The 25,670-nt window shown below is 42.9% G+C and overlaps 1 protein-coding gene across 1 annotated transcript in view; it reads left to right on the top strand.

Moving 5' to 3' along the window:
- LOC136199956 (uncharacterized) overlaps nt 1–25,670 on the top strand; it is a 65,933-nt gene that overhangs the window by 8,185 nt on the left and 32,078 nt on the right. Inside the window, exons 17-146 of the mRNA XM_065990257.1 lie at nt 47–238; nt 289–462; nt 535–648; nt 710–823; nt 874–987; nt 1,037–1,150; nt 1,202–1,315; nt 1,376–1,489; nt 1,555–1,668; nt 1,724–1,837; nt 1,896–2,009; nt 2,059–2,172; nt 2,224–2,337; nt 2,398–2,511; nt 2,571–2,684; nt 2,735–2,848; nt 2,904–3,017; nt 3,068–3,181; nt 3,241–3,354; nt 3,409–3,522; nt 3,572–3,685; nt 3,738–3,851; nt 3,911–4,024; nt 4,076–4,264; nt 4,315–4,548; nt 4,602–5,453; nt 5,526–5,717; nt 5,768–5,941; nt 6,014–6,127; nt 6,189–6,302; nt 6,353–6,466; nt 6,516–6,629; nt 6,676–6,789; nt 6,847–6,960; nt 7,016–7,129; nt 7,188–7,301; nt 7,378–7,491; nt 7,550–7,663; nt 7,719–7,832; nt 7,894–8,007; nt 8,058–8,171; nt 8,228–8,341; nt 8,404–8,517; nt 8,576–8,689; nt 8,744–8,857; nt 8,910–9,023; nt 9,078–9,191; nt 9,247–9,360; nt 9,420–9,533; nt 9,581–9,694; nt 9,751–9,864; nt 9,916–10,104; nt 10,155–10,388; nt 10,442–11,293; nt 11,393–11,584; nt 11,635–11,808; nt 11,881–11,994; nt 12,056–12,169; nt 12,220–12,333; nt 12,383–12,496; nt 12,543–12,656; nt 12,734–12,847; nt 12,904–13,017; nt 13,075–13,188; nt 13,247–13,360; nt 13,420–13,533; nt 13,581–13,694; nt 13,750–13,863; nt 13,913–14,026; nt 14,081–14,194; nt 14,245–14,358; nt 14,419–14,532; nt 14,586–14,699; nt 14,754–14,867; nt 14,919–15,032; nt 15,082–15,195; nt 15,248–15,355; nt 15,414–15,527; nt 15,587–15,700; nt 15,758–15,871; nt 15,926–16,039; nt 16,092–16,205; nt 16,263–16,376; nt 16,430–16,603; nt 16,731–16,844; nt 16,899–17,012; nt 17,073–17,186; nt 17,248–17,361; nt 17,413–17,526; nt 17,578–17,691; nt 17,747–17,860; nt 17,909–18,022; nt 18,069–18,182; nt 18,239–18,352; nt 18,406–18,519; nt 18,574–18,687; nt 18,746–18,859; nt 18,921–19,034; nt 19,095–19,235; nt 19,285–19,518; nt 19,566–20,417; nt 20,466–20,657; nt 20,705–20,878; nt 20,949–21,062; nt 21,188–21,301; nt 21,358–21,471; nt 21,531–21,644; nt 21,699–21,812; nt 21,863–21,976; nt 22,035–22,181; nt 22,234–22,347; nt 22,403–22,516; nt 22,569–22,682; nt 22,738–22,851; nt 22,917–23,030; nt 23,087–23,200; nt 23,259–23,372; nt 23,431–23,544; nt 23,604–23,717; nt 23,772–23,885; nt 23,942–24,055; nt 24,111–24,257; nt 24,318–24,431; nt 24,488–24,601; nt 24,654–24,767; nt 24,828–24,941; nt 24,990–25,103; nt 25,155–25,268; nt 25,330–25,443; nt 25,509–25,622. Of these exons, the coding sequence (XP_065846329.1) occupies nt 47–238; nt 289–462; nt 535–648; nt 710–823; nt 874–987; nt 1,037–1,150; nt 1,202–1,315; nt 1,376–1,489; nt 1,555–1,668; nt 1,724–1,837; nt 1,896–2,009; nt 2,059–2,172; nt 2,224–2,337; nt 2,398–2,511; nt 2,571–2,684; nt 2,735–2,848; nt 2,904–3,017; nt 3,068–3,181; nt 3,241–3,354; nt 3,409–3,522; nt 3,572–3,685; nt 3,738–3,851; nt 3,911–4,024; nt 4,076–4,264; nt 4,315–4,548; nt 4,602–5,453; nt 5,526–5,717; nt 5,768–5,941; nt 6,014–6,127; nt 6,189–6,302; nt 6,353–6,466; nt 6,516–6,629; nt 6,676–6,789; nt 6,847–6,960; nt 7,016–7,129; nt 7,188–7,301; nt 7,378–7,491; nt 7,550–7,663; nt 7,719–7,832; nt 7,894–8,007; nt 8,058–8,171; nt 8,228–8,341; nt 8,404–8,517; nt 8,576–8,689; nt 8,744–8,857; nt 8,910–9,023; nt 9,078–9,191; nt 9,247–9,360; nt 9,420–9,533; nt 9,581–9,694; nt 9,751–9,864; nt 9,916–10,104; nt 10,155–10,388; nt 10,442–11,293; nt 11,393–11,584; nt 11,635–11,808; nt 11,881–11,994; nt 12,056–12,169; nt 12,220–12,333; nt 12,383–12,496; nt 12,543–12,656; nt 12,734–12,847; nt 12,904–13,017; nt 13,075–13,188; nt 13,247–13,360; nt 13,420–13,533; nt 13,581–13,694; nt 13,750–13,863; nt 13,913–14,026; nt 14,081–14,194; nt 14,245–14,358; nt 14,419–14,532; nt 14,586–14,699; nt 14,754–14,867; nt 14,919–15,032; nt 15,082–15,195; nt 15,248–15,355; nt 15,414–15,527; nt 15,587–15,700; nt 15,758–15,871; nt 15,926–16,039; nt 16,092–16,205; nt 16,263–16,376; nt 16,430–16,603; nt 16,731–16,844; nt 16,899–17,012; nt 17,073–17,186; nt 17,248–17,361; nt 17,413–17,526; nt 17,578–17,691; nt 17,747–17,860; nt 17,909–18,022; nt 18,069–18,182; nt 18,239–18,352; nt 18,406–18,519; nt 18,574–18,687; nt 18,746–18,859; nt 18,921–19,034; nt 19,095–19,235; nt 19,285–19,518; nt 19,566–20,417; nt 20,466–20,657; nt 20,705–20,878; nt 20,949–21,062; nt 21,188–21,301; nt 21,358–21,471; nt 21,531–21,644; nt 21,699–21,812; nt 21,863–21,976; nt 22,035–22,181; nt 22,234–22,347; nt 22,403–22,516; nt 22,569–22,682; nt 22,738–22,851; nt 22,917–23,030; nt 23,087–23,200; nt 23,259–23,372; nt 23,431–23,544; nt 23,604–23,717; nt 23,772–23,885; nt 23,942–24,055; nt 24,111–24,257; nt 24,318–24,431; nt 24,488–24,601; nt 24,654–24,767; nt 24,828–24,941; nt 24,990–25,103; nt 25,155–25,268; nt 25,330–25,443; nt 25,509–25,622 (18,243 nt within the window). The remainder of the gene's footprint in view (nt 1–46; nt 239–288; nt 463–534; nt 649–709; nt 824–873; nt 988–1,036; nt 1,151–1,201; nt 1,316–1,375; nt 1,490–1,554; nt 1,669–1,723; nt 1,838–1,895; nt 2,010–2,058; nt 2,173–2,223; nt 2,338–2,397; nt 2,512–2,570; nt 2,685–2,734; nt 2,849–2,903; nt 3,018–3,067; nt 3,182–3,240; nt 3,355–3,408; nt 3,523–3,571; nt 3,686–3,737; nt 3,852–3,910; nt 4,025–4,075; nt 4,265–4,314; nt 4,549–4,601; nt 5,454–5,525; nt 5,718–5,767; nt 5,942–6,013; nt 6,128–6,188; nt 6,303–6,352; nt 6,467–6,515; nt 6,630–6,675; nt 6,790–6,846; nt 6,961–7,015; nt 7,130–7,187; nt 7,302–7,377; nt 7,492–7,549; nt 7,664–7,718; nt 7,833–7,893; nt 8,008–8,057; nt 8,172–8,227; nt 8,342–8,403; nt 8,518–8,575; nt 8,690–8,743; nt 8,858–8,909; nt 9,024–9,077; nt 9,192–9,246; nt 9,361–9,419; nt 9,534–9,580; nt 9,695–9,750; nt 9,865–9,915; nt 10,105–10,154; nt 10,389–10,441; nt 11,294–11,392; nt 11,585–11,634; nt 11,809–11,880; nt 11,995–12,055; nt 12,170–12,219; nt 12,334–12,382; nt 12,497–12,542; nt 12,657–12,733; nt 12,848–12,903; nt 13,018–13,074; nt 13,189–13,246; nt 13,361–13,419; nt 13,534–13,580; nt 13,695–13,749; nt 13,864–13,912; nt 14,027–14,080; nt 14,195–14,244; nt 14,359–14,418; nt 14,533–14,585; nt 14,700–14,753; nt 14,868–14,918; nt 15,033–15,081; nt 15,196–15,247; nt 15,356–15,413; nt 15,528–15,586; nt 15,701–15,757; nt 15,872–15,925; nt 16,040–16,091; nt 16,206–16,262; nt 16,377–16,429; nt 16,604–16,730; nt 16,845–16,898; nt 17,013–17,072; nt 17,187–17,247; nt 17,362–17,412; nt 17,527–17,577; nt 17,692–17,746; nt 17,861–17,908; nt 18,023–18,068; nt 18,183–18,238; nt 18,353–18,405; nt 18,520–18,573; nt 18,688–18,745; nt 18,860–18,920; nt 19,035–19,094; nt 19,236–19,284; nt 19,519–19,565; nt 20,418–20,465; nt 20,658–20,704; nt 20,879–20,948; nt 21,063–21,187; nt 21,302–21,357; nt 21,472–21,530; nt 21,645–21,698; nt 21,813–21,862; nt 21,977–22,034; nt 22,182–22,233; nt 22,348–22,402; nt 22,517–22,568; nt 22,683–22,737; nt 22,852–22,916; nt 23,031–23,086; nt 23,201–23,258; nt 23,373–23,430; nt 23,545–23,603; nt 23,718–23,771; nt 23,886–23,941; nt 24,056–24,110; nt 24,258–24,317; nt 24,432–24,487; nt 24,602–24,653; nt 24,768–24,827; nt 24,942–24,989; nt 25,104–25,154; nt 25,269–25,329; nt 25,444–25,508; nt 25,623–25,670) is intronic.

The following is a 25,670-nucleotide window of genomic DNA, read 5'->3' as shown; positions in this document are numbered from 1 at the left end:
GATGTATAAGTTCATTAATTGCTATGCTCTGTTTATATTTGTTTAGTTGCCGATTGTGGGTCGTTGGATGCTCCTCAGAATGGATTTGTTGATCATCCGAAGACGGTGTCTGTTTATCGTTCTACGATGTTTGTGGCTACGGCAACGTTTTCATGTCATTCGGGTTTTGTCCTTTCCGGCGAAAGTGAACTTAGCTGTCTCGAAACTGGACTATGGTCTGGTTCGAGTCCCGTGTGTCGTAAGTTGACCTCTGATTGTTCCATGATTGGTTAATTTCTTTTTCTTTAGTGATTTTATGTTCCGGACTTTCGGATCCGCTTAATGGTTTCAAATCATCAAACGATACAGTTGAAGGAACGATTATAGAATTTTCTTGCTCTGACGGTTATTTTCTAAACGGAAGACAGAATCTGACTTGCACTGCAAACGGAATTTGGTCAGACGTCGAACCAACGTGCGAAGGTACATTGCTTTATAGTGTTTCTGTTTAGCCGTGATGAAAATAGTGTATTTTATTTCACTTTTCTTTTACAGAAATCAAAGAGTGTCTTTCAATGCCATGCCAGAATTCGGCAACGTGTATAGAAGACATCGATGGATACACTTGTTTTTGCGTAGCTGGTTTCACTGGTGATCATTGCGAATCAGGTAATTGTTTCTATTTTTTGGCTTGCCGGGATTTATTTAGCTGCTTAAATTTTTAAAACAGAAGTCGACGAATGTTATTCTATTCCCTGTCAGAACAATGGAACGTGCATCGACGAAATCAACGGATTCACGTGCAACTGTACAAGCGCATTTACTGGGACTGCCTGCGAGACAAGTAGGATTGTGATAATTCAGTAATCGACTTTGTTCAAATTGTAACCTTAGACATTGACGAATGCGCGTCTTATCCTTGTCAAAATGGAGGCACCTGTAGTGATGGCATTGACGAATTTACGTGTGACTGCGTTCCTGGTCATACTGGAGTTTTTTGCGAAACGGGTACGCTCTTTCTCTGTTTCAGCGTGGAATTGAATTTTACTTGATTTAGATATTGGCGAATGTTCCTCCGTGCCTTGCCAGAATAACGGAACGTGTGTGGACGAAATCAACCGATTCTCATGCAATTGTACAAGCGCATTCACTGGAGCTCTCTGCGAGACAAGTACTGTAGTATTGTAAATCAATCATCGTTTTTTTCACTTCTTTTACTTAGATGTGGACGAATGCGAGTCCCGGCCTTGTCATAATAATGGAACGTGTATTGATGGAGTTGGCGTCTTCACTTGTCAGTGCGCGAATGGCTACACGGGAGACCAATGCGAAAGGAGTGAGAGTTTGTTGGTTAAGAAGTGTATATTTTTGGTAATTTGAGTTTCTTTTACTTGAGATATTGACGAATGTGCATCTTTTCCGTGCACTAATGGCGGAACGTGCTATGATTATATTGACTATTTTATTTGTCAGTGCATGGAAGGCTACACCGGAGACTATTGCGAAACAAGTATTTGTTTCTTTTCTTTCTTAATTTGGGGTTTCTTGTTTAGTGAGACTTTCGCTTTTATTCAGATATCGACGAGTGTACGTCTGGGCCTTGTCAAAATCATGGAACGTGTGTTGATGGAGTTGGCGTGTACACGTGCAATTGCTCATCTGGCTACACCGGGGACCAGTGCGAGACGAGTATTCGTATTGTTCTTCAAGCCTCTGCTTTGTAGAAATTTCCTTCTATTCTCAGATATCGACGATTGTGCATTTTTACCTTGCGAAAACGGAGGAACGTGTATTGACGGAATTGACTATTTCACTTGTCAGTGCATGGCAGGCTACACGGGAGACCAGTGCCAGACGAGTGAGAGTGTTTTTCTATCAGTCTTATGCGTGAGGTCATGTCTTGTATTTATATCTAGACTTTGACGAATGCGTGTCTGTTCTTTGTCTAAACGGAGGCACCTGTACTGACGGCATTGACGAATTTACGTGTGACTGCGTTCCCGGTCATACCGGAGTTTTTTGTGAAACAGGTAATCTATTTCTCATTTTTAGCGCGGAATTGGAATCTATGTGATTTAGATATTGGTGAATGTTCGTCCGTGCCGTGCCAGAATAATGGAACGTGTGTGGACGAAATCAACCGATTCTCGTGCAATTGTACAAGCGCGTTTACTGGAGCTCTCTGCGAGACGAGTAAGCTTGTGTTGAACTTTTAGTCATTTTCCCTCTATTCGTCTGCTTTAGATATTGACGAATGTCAATCTAAGCCTTGTCAAAATAATGGAACGTGTATTGACTTAGTTGGCGTGTTCACGTGCCAGTGCACATCTGGCTATACAGGAGACCAATGCGAGACGAGTAATCTTTACATTTTCCAAAATAAGGCTTTTTTTGTTGCGAGACTTTGCTTTTATTTAGATATCGACGAATGTGCGCCTTTGCCTTGCGAGAACGAAGGAACGTGCATCGATGGAATTGACGAATTCACGTGTCAGTGCATGGCAGGCTATACAGGAGACCTATGCGAGACAAGTAATTGTTGCATTTGTCTCACAATGTGCTTTTTGTAAGAGACTTCTTTTTTGATTCAGATATTGACGAATGTGCCTCTACGCCTTGTCAAAACAACGGGACGTGCATCGACGATATCAACGGATTTACGTGCAATTGTACAAGTGCATTCACTGGAGCTGTCTGCGAGACAAGTAGGATTGTTGTTATTCAATTATTAGTTTTTTTCAATTTTTTCACTTAGACATTGACGAATGTCGGTCTGGGCCTTGTCAAAATAATGGTACGTGTTTCGGTGGAGATGGCGTGTACACGTGCATTTGCACATCTGGCTTTACCGGAGACCAATGCGAGACGAGTGAGATATTATAGTATTTCTTGGATGTTATAATGTTTTTTTTCTATTTATTTAGACTTTGACGAGTGCGCGACTTCTCCTTGTCAAAATGGAGGCACTTGCAGTGATGACATTGACGGATACACGTGCATGTGCATTCCAGGTCATACAGGCGACAACTGCGAAACGAGTAGCATTTTTCTCTTAGATGTACTTTATAATTTCTATGGATATTTGCAGATATTGGCGAATGTTCGTCTGAACCCTGCCAGAATGGCGGAACGTGCGTTGACGAAATTAGCGCTTTCACGTGCATTTGCATGCGCGGATACACTGGAGACGTATGCGAGACGAGTGAGAATTAATTTTTTTAGAGGTGAAAACATTTTCTTATTGCGCGGCATTTTTCACAGATATTGACGATTGTTCGCCTTCACCTTGCGAGAACGGAGGAACGTGCACTGATTTAATTGACGATTTCAGTTGTAATTGCGCTTCAGGATTCAGCGGAGAAACATGCGAGACAAGTATATTTGTCATTTTCAAACGATTGGCTTCGTTTTTTTGTATCATTCATGTAGTCTTTGACGAATGCGCGTCTTATCCTTGTCAAAATGGAGGCACCTGTACTGATGGCATTGACGAGTTTACGTGTGCCTGCGTTCCCGGTCATACTGGAGTTCTTTGCGAGACAGGTAAGCTCTTGCTTTGTTTTAGCGTGGAATTGGAATTTATATGGTCTAGATATTGGCGAATGTTCCTCCGTGCCTTGCCAGAATAACGGAACGTGTGTGGACGAAATCAACCGATTCTCGTGCAATTGTACAAGCGCATTCACTGGAGCTCTCTGCGAGACAAGTACTGTAGTTTTGTAAATCAATCGTCGTTTTTTTTCACTTCTTTTACTTAGATGTGGACGAATGCGAGTCCCGGCCTTGTCATAATAATGGAACGTGTATTGATGGAGTTGGCGTCTTCACTTGTCAGTGCGCGAATGGCTACACGGGAGACCAATGCGAGACAAGTAATTGTTGCATTTGTCTCACAATGTGCTTTTTGTAGGAGACTTCATTTTTGATTCAGATATCGACGAATGTGCCTCTACGCCTTGTCAAAACAACGGAACGTGCATCGACGATATCAACGGATTTAAGTGCTATTGTACAAGTGCATTCACTGGAGCTCTCTGCGAGACAAGTAGAATTGTTGTTATTTAAGTATTTGTTTTGTTCAAATTTTTCCACTTAGATGTTGACGAATGTGAGTCCGGGCCTTGTTATAATAATGGAACGTGTATTGATGGAGTTGGCATGTTCACGTGTCAGTGCGTGACAGGCTACACGGGAGACCAATGCGAAACGAGTTCCACAACTCCGGAGCCAACGACTACTGGAGTGCCTTCATCATCGACACCGACCGAAATCCCTTATTGCAGCAGTAAATGTTTATGCTGTTTCTCTTTTCTAGGTCCTAAAGTGTTTCTTTAGATATCAGTATTATTCCGGTTGAGTACGATACGCGGCTTACTGTTCTCTCAGCGTCTGTATCCGTTTTTGTTGTCAATGCTGAAAGCGTGTATCCTTTGATCACTGGCGTGACGGTCGATTCCAGTCTAGGCGTAGCGGCGGTGAGAATTCCTTTTGAGGCTTCTCTTCTTCTACTCGTTCAAGCCTCCGGCTATTCTACGGCGTCAAGATCGTACAATTCGTATTGCTTTTTAGGTAGAAGTAGCAAGAATCGCTGCAATTTTATCTATAACGTTTTGCGTTTGTAGGTGAATCTATCGAAATTACGTTGAAGCGACGAGTAGAGGCAGTTTCGTTCAATTACAACGCATCGTCTTCTTTTTCCCTCGTGTCCACAAATTTTTCGCTTTCCGTTGGTTTTCACTTTCCTCCGGATGCTCTAAACGTTCCGACAGGAACGCCTTTGGTGCTCAACTTAAATGCAATCGATCCATTCGACGGCGTTTCACTTGCTCCTCTTCTATTTGCGGAAAGATTGATCTCAGGAAATCGCACGTATCTCGACAGTTTGGCACTGAGCGACATAGTAATTACAAACGCCGAGACAAATGGAAAAGTCGATCTGAAGCGACCTGTGGAACTTGTATTCCAGCTCAACGACAGAGCAAATGTAACGGACGGCGAGTTAATTCCAGCGTGGTCTTTCAACGAGGAACGCGGCATTTGGATCGAGGAAGGTCTCGGCGTCGTTTCAGTGTCTTCGGGAGGCGATTTCTTGTGGAGTTTCAACATCAGTCGCTTGAACTGGTGGAATTGCGATAGACCGTGGACCGATAAGAACTGCATCAACGTTAACGTGAGCCATATTAAGAATGGAGATGTTGCTCCATCGCCGCTTTCTGGCGCCTTGGTCAGTGTTGAAGGACTTTCTTACAATTACGACGCATCAGTCCCGACGTCGCCATCGGGGGAAACGTGTTTAGAGGCGAAAAAGGGGGAGCTAAGCGTTATTCAGGTCATTCATTATGTGTTTGAATACGAGAGCGACGAAGTGCTCGTATACGGTTCGTCGTCTCCATCTTTTTGCGAGTCGAATTCGCTTCTCTGGACTCCGAACTTACTTGGTGTTGGTGGTGCGTGTGAGGAAGTGAACATACTGTGTAAGTACGAATTCATTTATTGCTACGCTCTGATTTATAAGTTAATTTATTGTTCTGGCTGTCTTTGTTTAGTTGCCGATTGTGGGTCGTTGGATGCTCCTCAGAATGGATTTGTTGATCATCCGAAGACGGTGTCTGTTTATCGTTCTACGATGTTTGTGGCTACGGCAACGTTTTCATGTCATTCGGGTTTTGTCCTTTCCGGCGAAAGTGAACTTAGCTGTCTCGAAACTGGACTATGGTCTGGTTCGAGTCCCGTGTGTCGTAAGTTGACCTCTGATTGTTCCATGATTTGTAAATTTCTTTTTCTTTAGTGATTTTATGTTCCGGACTTTCGGATCCGCTTAATGGTTTCAAATCATCAAACGATACAGTTGAAGGAACGATTATAGAATTTTCTTGCTCTGACGGTTATTTTCTAAACGGAAGACAGAATCTGACTTGCACTGCAAACGGAATTTGGTCAGACGTCGAACCAACGTGCGAAGGTACATTGCTTTATAGTGTTTCTGTTTAGCCGTGATGAAAATAGTGTATTTTATTTCATTTCTCTTTTACAGAAATCAAAGAGTGTCTTTCAATGCCATGCCAGAATTCGGCAACGTGTATAGAAGACATCGATGGATACACTTGTTTTTGCGTAGCTGGTTTCACTGGTGATCATTGCGAATCAGGTAATTGTTTCTATTTTTTGGCTTGCCGGGATTTATTTAGCTGCTTAAATTTTTAAAACAGAAGTCGACGAATGTTATTCTATTCCCTGTCAGAACAATGGAACGTGCATCGACGAAATCAACGGATTCACGTGCAACTGTACAAGCGCATTTACTGGGACTGCCTGCGAGACAAGTAGGATTGTGATAATTCAGTAATCGACTTTGTTCAAATTGTAACCTTAGACATTGACGAATGCGCGTCTTATCCTTGTCAAAATGGAGGCACCTGTACTGATGGCATTGACGAATTTACGTGTGACTGCGTTCCTGGTCATACTGGAGTTTTTTGCGAAACGGGTACGCTCTTTCTCTGTTTCAGCGTGGAATTGAATTTTATTCTATTTAGATATTGGCGAATGTTCCTCCGTGCCTTGCCAGAATAACGGAACGTGTGTGGACGAAATCAACCTATTCTCGTGCAATTGTACAAGCGCATTCACTGGAGCTCTCTGCGAGACAAGTAGTATTGTTAATCAATCATCGTTTTTTTCACTTCTTTTACTTAGATGTTGACGAATGCGATTCCGGGCCTTGTCAAAATAATGGAACCTGCATTGATGGAGTTGGCGTGTTCACTTGTCAATGCGTTGCAGGCTACACGGGAGACAATTGCGAAACGAGTGAGAGCTTGTTTGTCAAGAAGTCTATATTGTTGGTAATATGAATTTTTTTGTCAGATATTGACGAATGTGCATCTTTTCCGTGCACCAATGGCGGAACGTGCTATGATTATATTGACCATTTTGTTTGTCAGTGCATGGAAGGCTACACCGGAGACTATTGCGAAACGAGTAATTGTTTCTTTTCTTTCTATATTTGGGGTTTCTGGTTGAGACTTTTGTTCAGATATCGACGAGTGTGCGTCTGGGCCTTGTCAAAATAATGGAACGTGTTTTGATAAAGTTGGCTTGTACACGTGCAATTGCTCATCTGGCTACACAGGAGACCAATGCGAAACGAGTAACCGTTGCACCATTTTAACAACGGGCTTTCTATAGAGACTTTACCTTTTCTTCAGATTTCGACGAATGCTCGTCTTTGCCTTGCGACAACGGAGGAACTTGCATTGATGGAGTTAACTATTTCACTTGTGAGTGCATGGCAGGCTACACCGGAAGCCAATGCGAAACGAGTGAGTGTTTAGTTTAGTACTAATCCGCGTTCAATTTAAATGCTTAACGGAATTTCACGTGACTTTTTCTCTATAGATATTGACGAATGCTCATCTTTGCCTTGCAAAAACAACGGAACGTGCCTCGATGGAATTGACGGCTTCTTGTGTCAGTGCGTGGCGGGTTACACAGGAGACCAATGCGAGACGAGTAATTGTTGCATTTAAAAATGTGCTTTATCTAGTGACTATATTTTTTATTAATTCAGATATCGACGAATGTGCGTCTTCGCCCTGTCAAAACAACGGAACGTGTATTGATGGATTTGACGGACACGCATGCTTGTGCCTGGCTGGCTATACAGGAAACGTCTGCGAAATCGGTGAATGGCTTTACGCAATACAGTCTGCTTGTAGAGTAATTCTATTCTCTTCTAGACATTGACGAATGCGCGTCCGTTCTTTGTCAAAATGGAGGCACCTGTATTGATGGCATTGAAGAATTTACGTGTAACTGCGTTCCCGGTCATAGCGGTGTCTTTTGCGAAACAGGTAAACTTATTTTTTTTGTTTTAACATTTGGCTAATAAGAATCGAATTGTTTGTGGTTCAGACATTGGCGAATGTACTTCAGCTCCTTGCCAGAATAACGGAACGTGTGAGGACGAAATCAACCGATTCTCGTGCAATTGTACAAGCGCATTTACTGGAGCTCTCTGCGAGACGAGTAGGCTTGTGTTTAATCTTGAATCATTTTTTCTCAATTTTTCTGCTTAGATATTGACGAATGTCAGTCTGGGCCTTGTCAAAATAATGGAACGTGTTTTGACGGAGTTGGCGTGTTCACGTGCCAGTGCACATCTGGCTACGCAGGAGACCAATGCGAGACGAGTGATCATTGCATTTTCCAAAATCAGGCTTTTCGTTTGCGAGACTTTGCTATCTAGATATCGACGAATGTGCGCCTTTGCCTTGCAAGAACGAAGGAACGTGCATCGATGGAATTGACGAATTCACGTGTCAGTGCATGACAGGCTATACCGGAGACCATTGCGAGACGAGTAATCGTTGCATTTTAATGTGTTTTTCTGGTAGACATATTACTTTTTATTAATTAATTCAGATATCGACGAATGTGCCTCTACGCCTTGCCAGAATAACGGAACTTGTGTGGACGAAGTCAACCGATTTACGTGCATTTGCGCAGACGGTTTTTTTGGGGACGTTTGCGAAACGAGTGAGTCTTTTGAATGATGGAAATCAAAATGTTCTCTATTCTTTTTCACGTTATACAGATATTGACGAATGTGTCACATTTCCGTGCCTGAATCTTGGAACATGTGTCGATCGCATTGACGGCTACACTTGCTATTGCATGGACGGATACACCGGACATTCATGCGAGACGAGTTAGCACAAGAATCTCTTGTTATGGTGTACGAAAATGGAAAATTTTTAAACAGACGTCAACGAATGCGCTTCTGTGCCGTGTCAAAACAACGGGACGTGCATCGACGATATCAATGGATTTACGTGCAATTGTACGAGCGCATTCACTGGAGCTGTCTGCGAGACAAGTAGGATTGTTGTTATTCAATTATTAGTTTTGTTCAAATTTTTTCCACTTAGACATTGACGAATGTGGGTTTGGGCCTTGTCAAAATAATGGTACGTGTGTCGATGGAGATATCGTGTACACGTGCATTTGCACATCTGGCTTTACCGGTGACCAATGCGAGACGAGTAAGATATTATAGTATTTCTCGGATGTTATAATGTCTTTTTCTATTCATTTAGACTTTGACGAGTGCGCGTCTTCTCCTTGTCAAAATGGAGGCACTTGCAGTGATGACATTGACGGTTACACGTGCATGTGCATTCCAGGTCATACCGGCGACAACTGCGAAACGAGTAGCATTTTTCTCTTAGACGTACTTTATAATTTAATTTCTATTGATATTTGCAGATATTGGTGAATGTTCGTCTGAACCCTGCCAGAATGGCGGAACGTGCGTTGACGAAATTAGCGCTTTCACGTGCGTTTGCATGAGCGGATACGCTGGAGACGTATGCGAGACGAGTGAGAATTAATTTTTGTTTGAGGTGAAAACATTTTCTTATTGCGTGGCATTTTCACAGATATTGACGATTGTTCGCCTTCACCTTGCGAGAACGAAGGAACGTGCACTGATTTTATAGACGATTTCAGTTGTGATTGCCATGCAGGCTTTACCGGAGACACATGCGAAACGAGTGAGCGAAACTTGATGTTGTAACGTATCTTATACTCTTTTTCTTAGATATCGACGAATGCGACTTCTTTCCGTGCGAAAACAATGGAACGTGCATCGATTTAATAGACCAATTTACGTGTCAGTGCGTGGCTGGCTACACAGGAGACAAATGCGAGACAAGTAATTGTTGCATTTGTCTCAAAATGTCCTTTTTGTAGGAACTTTATTTAATTCAGACATCGACGAATGTGCCTCTATGCCTTGTCAAAACAACGGAACGTGCACCGACGATATCAACGGATTTACGTGCTATTGTACAAGTGCATTCACTGGAGCTCTCTGCGAGACAAGTAGAATTGTTGTTATTCAATTATTAGTTTTGTTCAAATTTTTCCACTTAGATGTTGACGAATGTGAGTCCGGGCCTTGTTATAATAATGGAACGTGTATTGATGGAGTTGGCATGTTCACGTGTCAGTGCGTGACAGGCTACACGGGAGACCAATGCGAAACGAGTTCCACAACTCCGGAGCCAACGACTACTGGAGTGCCTTCATCATCGACACCGTCCGAAATCCCTTATTGCAGCAGTAAATGTTTATGCTGTTTCTCTTTTCTAGGTCCTAAAGTGTTTCTTTAGATATCAGTATTATTCCGGTTGAGTACGATACGCGGCTTACTGTTCTCTCAGCGTCTGTATCCGTTTTTGTTGTCAATGCTGAAAGCGTGTATCCTTTGATCACTGGCGTGACGGTCGATTCCAGTCTAGGCGTAGCGGCGGTGAGAATTCCTTTTGAGGCTTCTCTTCTTCTACTCGTTCAAGCCTCCGGCTATTCTACGGCGTCAAGATCGTACAATTCGTATTGCTCTTTAGGTAGAGGTAGCAAGAATCGCTGCAATTTTCTCTATAAAGTTCTACGTTTGTAGGTGAATCTATCGAAATTACGTTGAAGCGACGAGTGGAGGCAGTTTCGTTCAATTACAACGCATCGTCTTCTTTTTCCCTCGTGTCCACAAATTTTTCGCTTTCCGTTGGTTTTCACTTTCCTCCGGATGCTCTAAACGTTCCGACAGGAACGCCTTTGGTGCTCAACTTAAATGCAATCGATCCATTCGACGGCGTTTCACTTGCTCCTCTGCTATTTGCGGAAAGATTGATCTCAGGAAATCGCACGTATCTCGACAGTTTGGCACTGAGCGACATAGTAATTACAAACGCCGAGACAAATGGGAAAGTCGATCTGAAGCGACCTGTGGAACTTGTATTCCAGCTCAACGACAGAGCAAATGTAACGGACGGCGAGTTAATTCCAGCGTGGTCTTTCAACGAGGAACGCGGCATTTGGATCGAGGAAGGTCTCGGCGTCGTTTCAGTGTCTTCGGGAGGCGATTTCTTGTGGAGTTTCAACATCAGTCGCTTGAACTGGTGGAATTGCGATAGACCGTGGACCGATAAGAACTGCATCAACGTTAACGTGAGCCATATTAAGAATGGAGATGTTGCTCCATCGCCGCTTTCTGGCGCCTTGGTCAGTGTTGAAGGACTCTCTTACAATTACGAAGCATCAGTCCCCACGTCACCATCGGGGGAAACGTGTTTGGAGGCGAAAAAGGGGGAGCTAAGCGTTATTCAGGTCATTCACTATGCGTTTGAATACGAGAGCGACGAAGTGCTCGTTTACGGTTCGTCGTCTCCATCTTTTTGCGAGTCGAATTCGCTTCTCTGGACTCCGAACTTACTTGGTGTTGGTGGTGAATGCGAGGAAGTGAACATACTGTGTAAGAATATGTTCATTTATTGCTATGCTCTGATCAGGGATACTAGACAATTGTCTAGTATCCCTGCTCTGATGTATAAGTTCAGTTATATTTGTTTAGTTGCCGATTGTGGGTCATTGGATGCTCCTCAGAATGGATTTGTTGATCATCCGAAGACGGTGTCTGTTTATCGTTCTACGATTTTTATGGCTACGGCAACGTTTTCATGTCATTCGGGTTTTGTCCTCTCCGGCGAAAGTGAACTTAGCTGTCTCGAAACTGGACTATGGTCTGGTTCGAGTCCCGAGTGTCGTAAGTTGATCTCTGATTGTTCCATGATTTGTAAATGTCTTTTTCTTTAGTGTTTTTGTGTTCGGGACTTTCGGATCCGCTTAATGGTTTCAAATCATCAAACGATACAGTTGAAGGAACGATTATAGAATTTTCTTGCTCTGACGGTTATTTTCTAAACGGAAGACAGAATCTGACTTGCACTGCAAACGGAATTTGGTCAGACGTCGAACCAACGTGCGAAGGTACATTGCTTTATAGTGTTTCTGTTTAGCCGTGATGAAAATAGTGTATTTTATTTCACTTTTCTTTTACAGAAATCAAAGAGTGTCTTTCAATGCCATGCCAGAATTCGGCAACGTGTATAGAAGACATCGATGGATACACTTGTTTTTGCGTAGCTGGTTTCACTGGTGATCATTGCGAATCAGGTAATTGTTTCTATTTTTTGGCTTGCCGGGATTTATTTAGCTGCTTAAATTTTTAAAACAGAAGTCGACGAATGTTATTCTATTCCCTGTCAGAACAATGGAACGTGCATCGACGAAATCAACGGATTCACGTGCAACTGTACAAGCGCATTTACTGGGACTGCCTGCGAGACAAGTAGGATTGTGATAATTCAGTAATCGACTTTGTTCAAATTGTAACCTTAGACATTGACGAATGCGCGTCTTATCCTTGTCAAAATGGAGGCACCTGTACTGATGGCATTGACGAATTTACGTGTGACTGCGTTCCTGGTCATACCGGAGTTCTTTGCGAGACAGGTATGCTCTCGCTTTGTTTTAGCGCGGAATTGGAATTTATATGATCTAGATATTGGCGAATGTTCCTCCGTGCCTTGCCAGAATAACGGAACGTGTGTGGACGAAATCAACCGATTCTCATGCAATTGTACAAGCGCATTCACTGGAGCTCTCTGCGAGACAAGTACTATTGTGAATCATTCATCGTTTTTTTTAATTTTTTTACTTAGATATTGACGAATGCGAGTCCGGGCCTTGTCAAAATAACGGAACGTGTATTGATGGAGTTGGCGTGTTCACTTGTCAATGCGTCGAAGGCTACGCAGGAGACCAATGCGAAACGAGTGAGAGTTTAGTTTAGTACTAATCCGCGTTCAAGTTAAATGCTTAACGGAATTTCACGTGTTTTTTTTCTCTATAGATATTGACGAATGCTCATCTTTGCCTTGCAAAAACAACGGAACGTGCATCGATGGAATTGACGGCTTCTTGTGTCAGTGCATGGCGGGTTACACAGGAGACCAATGCGAGACGAGTAATTGTTGCATTTAAAAATATGCTTTATCTAGACACTTTTTTTTATTAATTCAGATATCGACGAATGTGCGACTGCGCCCTGTCAAAACAACGGAACGTGTATTGATGGATTTGACGGACACGCATGCTTTTGCATGGCTGGCTATACGGGAGACGCGTGCGAAATCGGTGAGTTGACTTCACGCAATGCTCTATGCTGCATGTAGAGTAATTCAATTCCTCTAGACATTGACGATTGCGCGTCAGTTTTTTGTCAAAACGGAGGAAACTGTACCGATGGCATTGACGAATTTACGTGTAACTGCGTTCCCGGTCATACAGGAGTTTTTTGCGAAACAGGTAAACTCTCCTTTTGTTCAGCATTTGAACAATGAGAATAAACCTGTTTGTGGTTCAGATATTGGCGAATGTACTTCAGCGCCTTGCCAAAATAACGGAACTTGTGTAGACGAAATCAACGCTTTCATTTGCATTTGCATGAGCGGATACACTGGAGACGTGTGCGAGACAAGTGAGAATTAATTTTTGTTGGATGTGAAAACATTTTCTTATTGCGTTGCATTTTCACAGATATTGACGATTGTTCGCCTTCACCTTGCGAGAACGGAGGAACGTGCACTGATTTAATAGACGATTTCAGTTGTGATTGCGCTGCGGGCTTTACCGGAGACACATGCGAAACGAGTGAGCGAAACTTGATGTTGTAACGTATCTTATACTCTTTTTCTTAGATATTGACAAATGCGAATTTTTTCCATGTGAAAACAATGGAACGTGCATCGATTTAATAGACCAATTTACGTGTCAGTGCGTGGCGGGCTACACAGGAGACCAATGCGAGACAAGTAATTTTTTCATTTTCACACCATGTGCTTTTTGTAGGAACTTTATTTAATTCAGATATCGACGAATGTGCCTCTACGCCTTGTCAAAACAACGGAACGTGCATCGACGATATCAATGGATTTACGTGCAATTGTACAAGTGCATTCACTGGAGCTGTCTGCGAGACAAGTAGGATTGTTGTTATTCAATTATTGGTTGTTCAAATTTTTCCACTTAGACATTCACGAATGTGGGTCTGGGCCTTGTCAAAATAATGGTACGTGTGTCGCTGGAGATGGCGTGTACACGTGCATTTGCACATCTGGCTTTACCGGAGGCCAATGCGAGACGAGTGAGATACTATAGTATTTCTCGGATGTTATAATGTCTTTTTCTATTTATTTAGACTTTGACGAGTGCGCGTCTTCTCCTTGTCAAAATGGAGGCACTTGCAGTGATGACATTGACGGATATACGTGCATGTGCATTCCAGGTCATACCGGCGACAACTGCGAAACGAGTAGCATTCTTTCTCGTAGGTGTACGTTATAAATTCTACTATTGTTATAGATATTGGCGAATGTTCGTCTGAACCCTGCCAGAATGGCGGAACGTGCGTTGACGAAATTAACACATTCACGTGCGTTTGCATGAGCGGATACACTGGAGACGTATGCGAGACGAGTGAGATTTAATTTTTGTTAGAGATGAAAACATTTTCTTATTGCGTGGCATTTTTCACAGATGATGACGATTGTTCGCTTTCGCCTTGCGAGAACGGAGGAACGTGCACTGATTTAATTAACGACTTCAGTTGTGATTGCTCTCCAGGATTCACAGGAGATCAATGCGAAACGAGTGAGCGAAACTTGTTGTTGTAACGTGTCGTTTTTTTATAATCTCTATATTAGACATCGACGAATGCGAATTTTCTCCTTGCGAAAACAACGGAACGTGTATCGATTTAATAGACCAATTCACCTGTCAGTGCATTGCAGGCTACACCGGAGATCAATGCGAGACGAGTAATTGTTGTATTTTGTAACAATTGTGATTATAGAGACTTTTCTTTTCTTAAGATATCGATGAATGTGCGTCTTTGCCTTGCGAGAACGAAGGATCGTGCATTGATGGAATTGGCTCTTTTACTTGTCAGTGCATTGCAGGCTTCACCGGAGAGTATTGCGAGACAAGTAATTGTAGTAACAGTGGCGTTTCTGGTTGAGACTTCGCTTTCTTTTCAGACATCGACGAATGTGCGCTATTGCCTTGCAAAAACGGAGGAACATGCTTTGATGGAATTAATGAATTCACGTGTCAGTGCGTTGAGGGCTTCACAGGAGACCAATGCCAGACGAGTAAGGGTTTTTCCTATCGGTCTTGTCTAATCATGTCTTTTTTATCTAGACTTTGACGAGTGTGCGTCTTATCCTTGTCAGAACGGAGGAACCTGTACTGATGGCATTGACGGGTATACGTGCGTGTGCATTCCCGGTCACACTGGCGACAACTGCGAAACGAGTAGCATTCCATTTTTTTGAGTGCACGTAAGAAACGATTTCGATATTTCTAGGAGAATGTTCGTCTGAACCCTGCCAAAATGGCGGAACGTGCATTGACGAAATCAACGCTTTCACGTGCAGTTGCATGAATGGATATACTGGAGACGTATGCGAGACGAGTAAGAATTAATTTTCTTAGAGGTGAAAACATTTTCTGATTGCGTGGCATTATCACAGATATTGACGATTGTTCGCCTTCACCTTGCGAGAACGGAGGAACGTGCACTGATTTAATTGACGATTTCAGTTGTGATTGCGCTGCAGGTTTCACAGGAGATCGATGCGAAACGAGTGAGCGAAAATTGTTGTTGTAACGTATACCGGTAGTTTTCTTATATTCTTTATCTTAGATATCGACGAATGCGAATTTTTTCCGTGCGAAAACAATGGAACGTGCATCGAATTAATAGACCAATTCACGTGTCAGTGCGTGGCGGGCTACATAGGAGACCAATGCGAGACTAGTAATTTTTGCATTTTCACACAATGTGCCTTTTGTAAGGACTTTATTTTTAATTCAGATATCGACGAATGTGCCTCTACGCCTTGTCAGAACAACGGAACGTGTATTGATGGACTTGACAGAAACGCATGCCTGTGCTTGGCTGGGTATACTGGAGACGTCTGCGAAAGCTGTGATTTGTCCTCGCGCAATTAATGTCATGCCTTGACTAATTCTATTCTTCTAGACATTGACAAATGCAATTCCGTTCCTTGTCAAAACGGAGGCACTTGTACTGATGACATTGACGGATATACGTGCGTGTGCATCCCAGGTCATACCGGTGACAACTGCGAAACGAGTAACATTTCATGGTTTTGTGTATACGTTTTAACTTATTTTGTTATTTTTAGATATTGGCGAATGTTCTTCTGATCCGTGTCAGAATGGCGGAACGTGCATTGACGATATTGACGTTTTCACGTGCATTTGCGTGAGCGGATACACTGGGGACGTATGCGAGACGAGTGAGAAATTGCAGTTTGGGGAATGTGAACATTTGCGTATTACGTGAACTTTTCTAGACGTCGACGACTGTGCGTCTTCTCCGTGCGAGAACGGGGGAACGTGCATTGATGGAAATGACTATTTCACTTGTCAGTGCATGGCACACTACACCGGAAACCGATGCGAAACGAGTAAGGGTGCATGTTTTCTGTCGTGTCTGATGATGTCATGCCTTCTTCTCCAGAGTCATGTGAAAAATGCAAACCACCACCGTTCTCTTTGTCTCCCCCACCAATGCCAGAACTGATCAATGAGTGTCTTTCAATACCGTGTCAAAATTCAGGATCATGTATAGAAGAAATGGACGGATATACATGTGATTGCTTAGCTGGTTTCACAGGAGTTCACTGCGAATCAGGTACCTTTTTCTATTGTGTCATATATCTTTTATCACTACACCTCTGTGTGTCTTGTTGACCGTAACGTAGTTCGTTTATTCGATTTTATATAGGCTTCACGACGTGTTATTCTATTCTCTTTCATAGACATCGACGAATGTGCGTCTACGCCTTGTCAGAACAACGGAACGTGTATTGATGGAATTGACGATTTTGCATGCCTGTGCCTGGCTGGCCATACAGGAAACGTCTGCGAAATCGGTGAGTTGACTTCACGCAATGTACACTGCATGTAGAATAATTCTATTCTTCTAGACATTGACGAATGCGCGTCCGTTCTTTGTCAAAACGGAGGAAACTGTACTGATGGCATTGACGAATTTACGTGTGACTGTCTTCCCGGTCATACCGGAGTTTTTTGCGAGACAGGTGAGCTTTCGCTGTTTTTCAGCCTGTTGTATAATAAGATTGAAACAAACTTTGGTTTAGATATTGGCGAATGTACTTCAGCTCCTTGCCAGAATAACGGAACTTGTATAGACGAAATCAACCGATTTACGTGCATTTGCGCAGACGGATTCTCAGGGAACGTTTGTGAAACGAGTGAGATTCTTTTGACCAAAGGAAATCAAATTTTTTTCTATAATTTTTGTATCTTATACAGATATTGACGAATGCGTCTCAGCGCCTTGTTACAATCTTGGAACATGTGTCGATGGCGTTGATGGATACACGTGCTACTGCATAGATGGATACGCAGGAGATTTATGCGAGACGAGTTAGTACAAAAATCTTATGGTGCACGGAACGGTCAAAATTTATGAAACAGACGTCAACGAATGCGCTTCTATGCCGTGTCAAAACAACGGAACGTGTATCGACTATATCAATGGATTTACGTGCAATTGTACCAGCGCATTCACTGGAGCTGTCTGCGAGACAAGTAGGATTGTTGTTATTCAATTATTGGTTTTGTTCAAATTTTTCCACTTAGACATTGACGAATGTGTGTCTTTGCCTTGTCAAAATAATGGTACGTGTGTCGATGGAGAAGGCGTGTACACGTGCATTTGCACATCTGGCTTTACCGGAGACCAATGCGAGACGAGTAATCGTATTGTTTTTCAAACCTATGCTTTGTAGAAATTTCCTTTTATTCTCAGATATCGACAATTGTACATTTTTACCTTGCGAAAACGGAGGAACGTGTATTGACGGAATTGACTATTTCACTTGTCAGTGCATGGGAGGCTACACGGGAGACCAATGCCAGACGAGTGAGAGTGTTTTCCTATCAGTCTTATGCGTGAGGTTTTTATATCTAGGCATTGACGAATGCGATTCCGTTCCTTGTCACAATGGAGGCAACTGTACGGATGGCATTGACGGATTTACGTGTGACTGCGTTCCTGGTCATACGGGAGTTTTTTGCGAAACAGGTACGCCCTCGCTGTGTTTTAGCATGCGAAATTTATTGTGGTTCAGATATTGGCGAATGTACATCAGCGCCTTGCCAGAATAACGGAACTTGTGTTGACGAAATCAACCGATTTACGTGCAATTGCTCATTTGGCTACACCGGAGACCACTGCGAAACAAGTAATTGTTGCGTTTTTGACAATGAGCTTTTTGTAGAGACTTTACTTTCTATTGAGATATTGATGAATGTTCATCTTCGCCTTGCAAAAACGGTGGAACTTGCATCGATGGAGTTGACGTGTACACGTGTTTGTGCATAGCAGGCTACACCGGAAACCAATGCGAAACGAGTGAGAGAATTTTCTGTTTAGTCCGATTATCTAATTTCTTTGTATTTACCTAGACTTCGACGAATGCGCGTCTTATCCTTGCCAAAATGGAGGCAACTGCACTGATGGCATTGACGAATATACGTGCGTATGCATTCCCGGTCATACCGGCGACAACTGCGAAACGAGTAACTTAATGGTTTGGAGTGTACGCATTTAATTAATGTTTTTGAAATTTCTAGACATTGGCGAATGTTCCTCTGATCCCTGCCAGAATGGCGGAACGTGCATTGACGAAATCAACGCTTTCACATGCATATGCATAAGCGGATACACTGGAGATGTATGCGAGACAAGTCAGAAAATATATCTATTTAGAGGCGTTAAAGTTTTCTTATTTCGTGACATTTCTAGACGTCAACGAATGTAAATCTGAGCCTTGCAAAAACGGCGGAACTTGCATTGATGGAGTTGATTTGTACACGTGTCAATGCTTGGAAGGCTACTCCGGAGACGATTGCGAAACCAGTGAGAGTTTGTTGGTCATGAATTTAGTCAATAGTTTGACTTGACGTCTCGTCTTCTTCAGATATTGACGAATGCGCATCATTTCCTTGCACCAATGGCGGAACGTGCGTTGATGGAATTAACTATTTCACTTGTCAGTGCATGGCAGGCTACACTGGGGACCAATGCCAGAGAAGTGAAAGTTTTTGGTCGAGATGTGTATGGCTCGGTAATATAGCTGTTTCTTATTTTTCAGATATTGACGAATGTGCGTCGTGGCCGTGCAATAACGGAGGAACGTGCATTGATGGAATTGATGAATTCACGTGTCAGTGCGTGGCTGGCTACACGGGAAACCAATGCGAAACAGCACCAACTGAAACCCCCAATTGCAGTAGTAAGTGTTTGATTTCTTTCTTTCGTCTTTGCGCTAATACTTTATTCAGATATCAGTGTCGTTCCCGTTGACAGTGATACGCAGCTCCTTGTTTCCTCAGCATCTGTATTCGTTTTTGTCGTCAATGCTGAAAGCGTGTATCCATTGATCACGGGCGTTGCAGTTGATTCGGTTCTAGGAGTAGCTGAGGTGAAAATTTCTTTCGAGACTTCTCTGCTCCTACTCGTCCAAGCTCCGGGCTATTCTACAGTGTCGAGATCGTACTTTTCGCGTTGCTCTACAGGTAGCCAGAAATCTATTTATTCTTCTTAAAGAAATCTATGCTTATAGGAAATTCTATCTTCATTTCTTTGAAGCGACGAATGGAGACAGTTTCAATCACTTACAACGCATCGTCTTCGTTTTCCGTTGTGTCCGAAGAATTTTCGCTGTCACTTGGTCTTTATTTTCCGCCGGATGCTCTAGATGTTCCGACCGGAACGTCTGTGATTGTCGGTTTCAATGTCATTGATCCTTTCGACGGCATTTCGCTTGCTCCTCAACTCTTTGCCGAAAGATTGACCACAAACGAACGCACGTATCTCGACAGTTTGGCACTGGGTGACATAGTCATTACAAACGCCGAGACGAATGAAACAGTCGCTCTGAAGCGATATGTGGAGCTTGTATTCCAGCTCAACGACACAGCAAATGTAGCGGACGGCGAATTAATTCCCGCGTGGTCATTCAACGAGGAACGCGGCATTTGGATGGAGGAAGGTCTCGGCGTCGTTTCATTGTCCCCGGGAGGCGATTTCTCATGGACTTTTAACGCAAGTCGCTTCGGCTGGTGGAATTGCGATAGACCGTGGACAGATAAGAACTGTATCAACGTTAGCGTAAGTCATATTCAGAATGGAGACGTTGCTCCGTCACCGCTGTCTGGCGCCTTGGTCAGCGTCGAAGGACTCTCGTACAATTACTACGCATCAGCTCCGACTGGGCCGACAGGGGAAACTTGCTTGGAAGCGAAGAGAGGAGATCTGAGCGCGATTCAAGTGATTCATTCTCTGTTTTCTTACAAGAGTGACGAAGTGCTTGTATACGGTTCATCGTCTTCGTCATTTTGCGCGCTGAATTCGATTCTTTGGGCTCCAAATTTAATTGGTGTTGGTGGCGAATGCGAGGAAGTGATCATACTTTGTAAGAATGAGTTTTTTTGTTATGTACTGATTGAACGTCTTTGTTTAGTTGCCGATTGTGGGCCGTTGGATGCTCCTGATAATGGTTCTGTTGATCATCCTACGACGGTGTCCGTTTATGGTTCTGTGATTGCTGTGGCTACGGCAACGCTTTCATGTCAGTGGGGTTTTGTTCTTTCTGGCGAAAGTGAACTTACCTGCCTTGAAACTGGACTATGGTCTGGTCAAAGTCCCGTTTGCCGTAAGTTGACTGCTGATTCCATGATTGGTAATTCACTTTTTCTTTAGTGGTTCTATGTCCTGGACTTTCGGATCCGCTGAATGGATTCAAATCATCAAACGATACAGTTGAAGGAACGGTTATAGAATTTGGTTGCTTTGAGGGTTATTTTCTACACGGGAGACAGAATTTAACTTGCGCTGAGAACGGAAGTTGGTCAGGCGTCGAACCAACTTGCGAAGGTACATCAATTTTGTGTAAAAGCTGTGCATGACTTCGCTACATGTTAAAGTTCGTTTTGTTTTTGTGTAGAAATCAAGGAGTGTCTTTCAATGCCTTGTCAGAATTCAGGAACGTGTGTAGAAGAAGTCAACGGATACATGTGCAATTGCGTAGCTGGTTTTACTGGAGTTCACTGCGAAACAGGTACTTGTTTTTCTATTATGTCGTCTGTCTTTATTTACTATATCTCAGTGTTTCTTGTTAAGCAGATTCTTTTTTTCATTGCATTTTTCTGTTTATAAACATCATTGAGTGTCATTTTTTCTTAGATATTGACGAATGCGCATCTGGGTCTTGTCAAAATAATGGAACGTGTGTCGATGCAGTTGGCGTGTACACGTGCAATTGCTCATCAGGCTACAGCGGCGACCAATGCGAAACGAGTAAGATTTCTTGTTTCTTAGTTTTTGCATTCTACGCGTTTTTATTTTTCTATTAGATATCGACGAATGTGCCTCTTCGCCTTGTCAGAACGGCGGAAGTTGCAACGACGGAGTTAACGAGTACACGTGTGGATGCGTTGCTGGCTACACCGGAGACAAATGCGAGACGAGTGAGCGTTGTTGAAGTTTTTTTGTGCATGGATTTTATTGTCGTGAGTTTGTCTCCTAGACATCGATGAATGCGAATCTATTCCTTGCCAGAATGGCGGAACGTGCATTGACGAAATCAACGCTTTCACGTGCATGTGCATGATAGGGTATACTGGAGACATTTGCGAGACAAGTAAGAATGTCAATGAGGAGAACGGGAACGTGAAGGGACATTTTCATTTCGTAGACATTGACGAATGCAATTCTTCACCCTGCGAGAACGGCGGAACGTGTGTCGATGGAGTTTACGAATACACGTGCACCTGCATGTCTGGCTATACCGGAGAGCAATGCGAAACGAGTAAGAATTTGCTCCGTAGAGAAATGTTTTACCGAAATCATCTGTTTTAGACATTGACGAATGTGCATCTTTTCCGTGCACCAATGACGGAACGTGCATTGATGAAATAGACGATTTTACTTGTCAGTGCATGTCTGGCTTTACCGGAGTTCAATGCGAGACGAGTGAGTTTTCATAATTTACAATGTATTGATGAGTTTGACTTGGTAATGTCAATTGCAGACATTGACGAATGTGCCTCTTCGCCATGCATGAACGGGGCAACGTGCATCGATTTGAATGCCGAATGGACAAGCCCTTCTTCGGGTTTTACCGTAGGTTACGCGTGTCAATGCATGGCTGGCTACACCGGAGAACAATGCCATACGAGTATATGAATATTCGTTTGGTAGTTTGTGCATTTTTATGCGTTTTGTTTCAGATATCGATGAATGTGCTTCTTCGCCTTGTCAGAATGGGGGAAGTTGCAACGACGGAATTAACGAGTACACATGTGGTTGCGTAGCTGGCTACACTGGATACGAATGCGAGACGAGTGAGAGTGGTTTCATTTTCTTCGGAGATTTTATTGTCGTACCTTTGTCTTCTAGACATTGATGAATGCGAGTCTTTTCCGTGTCAGAATGGCGGCAACTGTAGTGATGGGATCGACGGTTATAGGTGCAACTGCATTCCCGGTCATACCGGTTATAACTGCGAAACGAGTTTGCCTTTTCTTATTTTTTGGTACGTTCGTCTCTTGATATCTTTTATTAGATATTGGTGAATGTGTCTCCGATCCTTGCCAGAACGGCGGGACGTGCCTTGACGAAATCAACGCCTTCACGTGCATATGCATTGGAGGGTACACTGGAGACGTTTGCGAGACGAGTAAGTTTATCTTCTAGTATAATCTTGATCGTGTCACTAGTGTTAAACATATTAGATATTGACGAATGCGAGTCTTTACCTTGCGAGAACGGCGGAAGGTGTGTCGATGGCCTTGACGTATTCACTTGTCAGTGCTTATCTGGCTATACCGGAGACCAATGCGAGACGAGTGAGAGTTGTTTGTTCGCCTATAACTGTACTTCTTTCTACTTGGTGTCGTCTTGTATTCTTTAGATATCGACGAATGTGAATCGTTTCCTTGCAACAACGGCGGAACGTGCATTGATGGAGTTGATAGTTTCACTTGTCAGTGCATTGCAGGTTACACCGAAGACCACTGCGAAACGAGTGAAGAATCCTTGTAGTAATCTTATTGTTTGGTGTTATTATACTTTCCTTCTTAGATAACGACGAATGTGCGTCTTCGCCTTGCAATAATGGAGGAACGTGCATCGATGGAATTAACGAATTCATGTGTCGGTGCACGACGGGCTACACAGGAATCCAATGCGAGACGAGTATTCATTTCGTTCTTCAAAAATGTGCTTTTTGGTAGAAACTTCACTTTTTATTCAGATATCAACGAATGTGCGTCTTTGCCCTGCAAGAACGGCGGAACGTGCACTGATGAAATTGACTATTTTAGCTGTGAGTGCATTGCAGGCTACACCGGTGTCCAATGCGAAACAAGTGAGGACGTTTTTGGTTGCTTCTGATTATAACACATGTCTCTGCATTTTTTATCTAGACTTTGACGAGTGTGCGTCTTATCCTTGTCAAAATGGAGGCACTTGCACTGATGGCATTGACGGATATGAATGTAACTGCATTCCCGGTCATACCGGAGTTTTTTGCCAAACAGGTCCCCGTTTCTCTGTTTTAACATGTTACGTTCCCAAATTGGAATCGATTGTCCTTTAGATATTGGTGAATGTACCTCAACGCCTTGCCAGAATAACGGAACGTGCGTAGACGAAATCAATCGATTCACGTGCATATGCGCAGACGGATTCTCTGGGAATGTTTGCGAAACGAGTTAGATTCGTTTAACGAAAGAAAAGTCGAAATTAATTTTTGCACATTATACAGATATTGACGAATGCGCATCTTCGCCGTGTCATAACAACGGAACGTGTATTGATGGATTTGACAAATTCAGATGTCTGTGCATGGCGGGCTACACAGGAGACCAATGCGAGACGAGTAATCGTTGCGTTATTTACAAAATGTTCCTTTCGTAGAGACTTTTCATTTTTCAGATATCGACGAATGTGCATCGGTTCCTTGCAAAAACAGCGGAATTTGTGTTGATGGAATAGACTTTTTTGCTTGTCAATGCATGCCTGGTTTCACCGGTGATCAATGCCAGACGAGTAAGTTTCATATTGGACACTGTAATGATGTTGGACTTGATTTCGTGAACTGCAGACATTGACGAATGTGCCTCTCTTCCGTGCAAAAACGGAGGAACGTGCATCGATTTGAACGCCGATTGGACAAGTTCTTCTTCTGGTTTCGATGTGGGATACGCGTGCCATTGCGCATCTGGCTACACTGGAGACCAATGCGAGACAAGTGAGAGTTATTTATGTTACGTACTTTGAGTGTTATTTATGCACATGTGTTGTTTATCAGATGTCAACGAATGTGCCTCTTCGCTTTGTCTTAACGGAGGAACGTGCATCGATGGAGTGGACGAGTACACTTGCATTTGCACATCTGGCTATACAGGGGACGACTGCGAGACGAGTGAGTGCAATTTTTTTAATTTTTAAATAGACTTCTGGGTTATTCTTTTTTTCTAGACATTGATGAATGCGAATCTTTTCCTTGTCAAAATGGTGGCACATGTACCGATTCGATCGCTGGCTATACATGCGACTGCATTCCTGGTCATACTGGCGAAGACTGCGAAACGAGTTTGCCTATTTGTATAATTCTATTCGTTTGATTTTTCTGGTTTTCGTTTAGATATTGGTGAATGTGCCTCTGATCCTTGTCACAATGCTGGGGCCTGCATTGACGAAATCAACGCGTTTACTTGCATTTGCATAAGCGGGTTCACTGGAGACGCTTGTGAAACGAGTATGTGTTATGTTAGTAGTGTTTATTTTTGTTGATATCTTTCTTCTTTCTTTTTCCTAGATATTGACAATTGTGCATCGTTTCCTTGTGAGAACAATGGAAGGTGTGTCGATGGAATTGACGTGTACACGTGTCATTGCATTTCTGGTTACACTGGAAACCAATGCGAGACGAGTAAGAGTTTTTAGAGCATTGTTTAGTATTATTTCTTCTCTTCTTTAGACATTGACGAGTGTGCATCTTATCCTTGCCAAAACGGAGGGACCTGTTCTGATGGCATTGACGAATATACGTGCGTGTGCATTCCCGGCCATACCGGCGATAATTGCGAAACAAGTATTTTCTGTCACTTGGAGCGTGCTTTTAAAATGATTTTGACATTTCTAGACATTGGTGAATGTTCGTCTGATCCCTGCCAGAATGGCGGAACGTGCATTGACGAAATCAACGCTTTCACATGCATTTGCATAATCGGATACACTGGAGATGTATGCGAGACAAGTGAGAAAATATAGTTATATATAGAGTCGTTAAAGATTTCTTATTTCGTGATATTTTCTAGACGTCAACGAATGCGAGTCTTCGCCTTGCAGAAACGGCGGAAATTGCATTGATGGAGTTGATTTGTACACGTGTCAATGTTTGGCAGGCTACTCCGGAGACGATTGCGAAACAAGTGAGAGTTAATTTGTTGGTCATGAAGTATGTCGATAGTTTGACTTGACGTCTCGTCTTCATCAGATATTGACGAATGCGCATCTTTTCCTTGCACCAATGGCGGAACGTGCATTGATGGAATTGACTATTTCACTTGTCAGTGCAGTGAAGGCTACACCGGAGACCAATGCAAAACAAGTTAGCGATATTTGTTATAAGGTGTAGTTTTATTTCATTCTCTATTTT

This window comes from Oscarella lobularis, chromosome 2, assembly GCF_947507565.1.
Source record: "Oscarella lobularis chromosome 2, ooOscLobu1.1, whole genome shotgun sequence".
NCBI lineage: Eukaryota > Metazoa > Porifera > Homoscleromorpha > Homosclerophorida > Oscarellidae > Oscarella > Oscarella lobularis.
The sequence above is the reverse complement of the archived record's forward strand: the minus strand, read 5'-3'. Positions and strand labels throughout refer to the sequence as shown.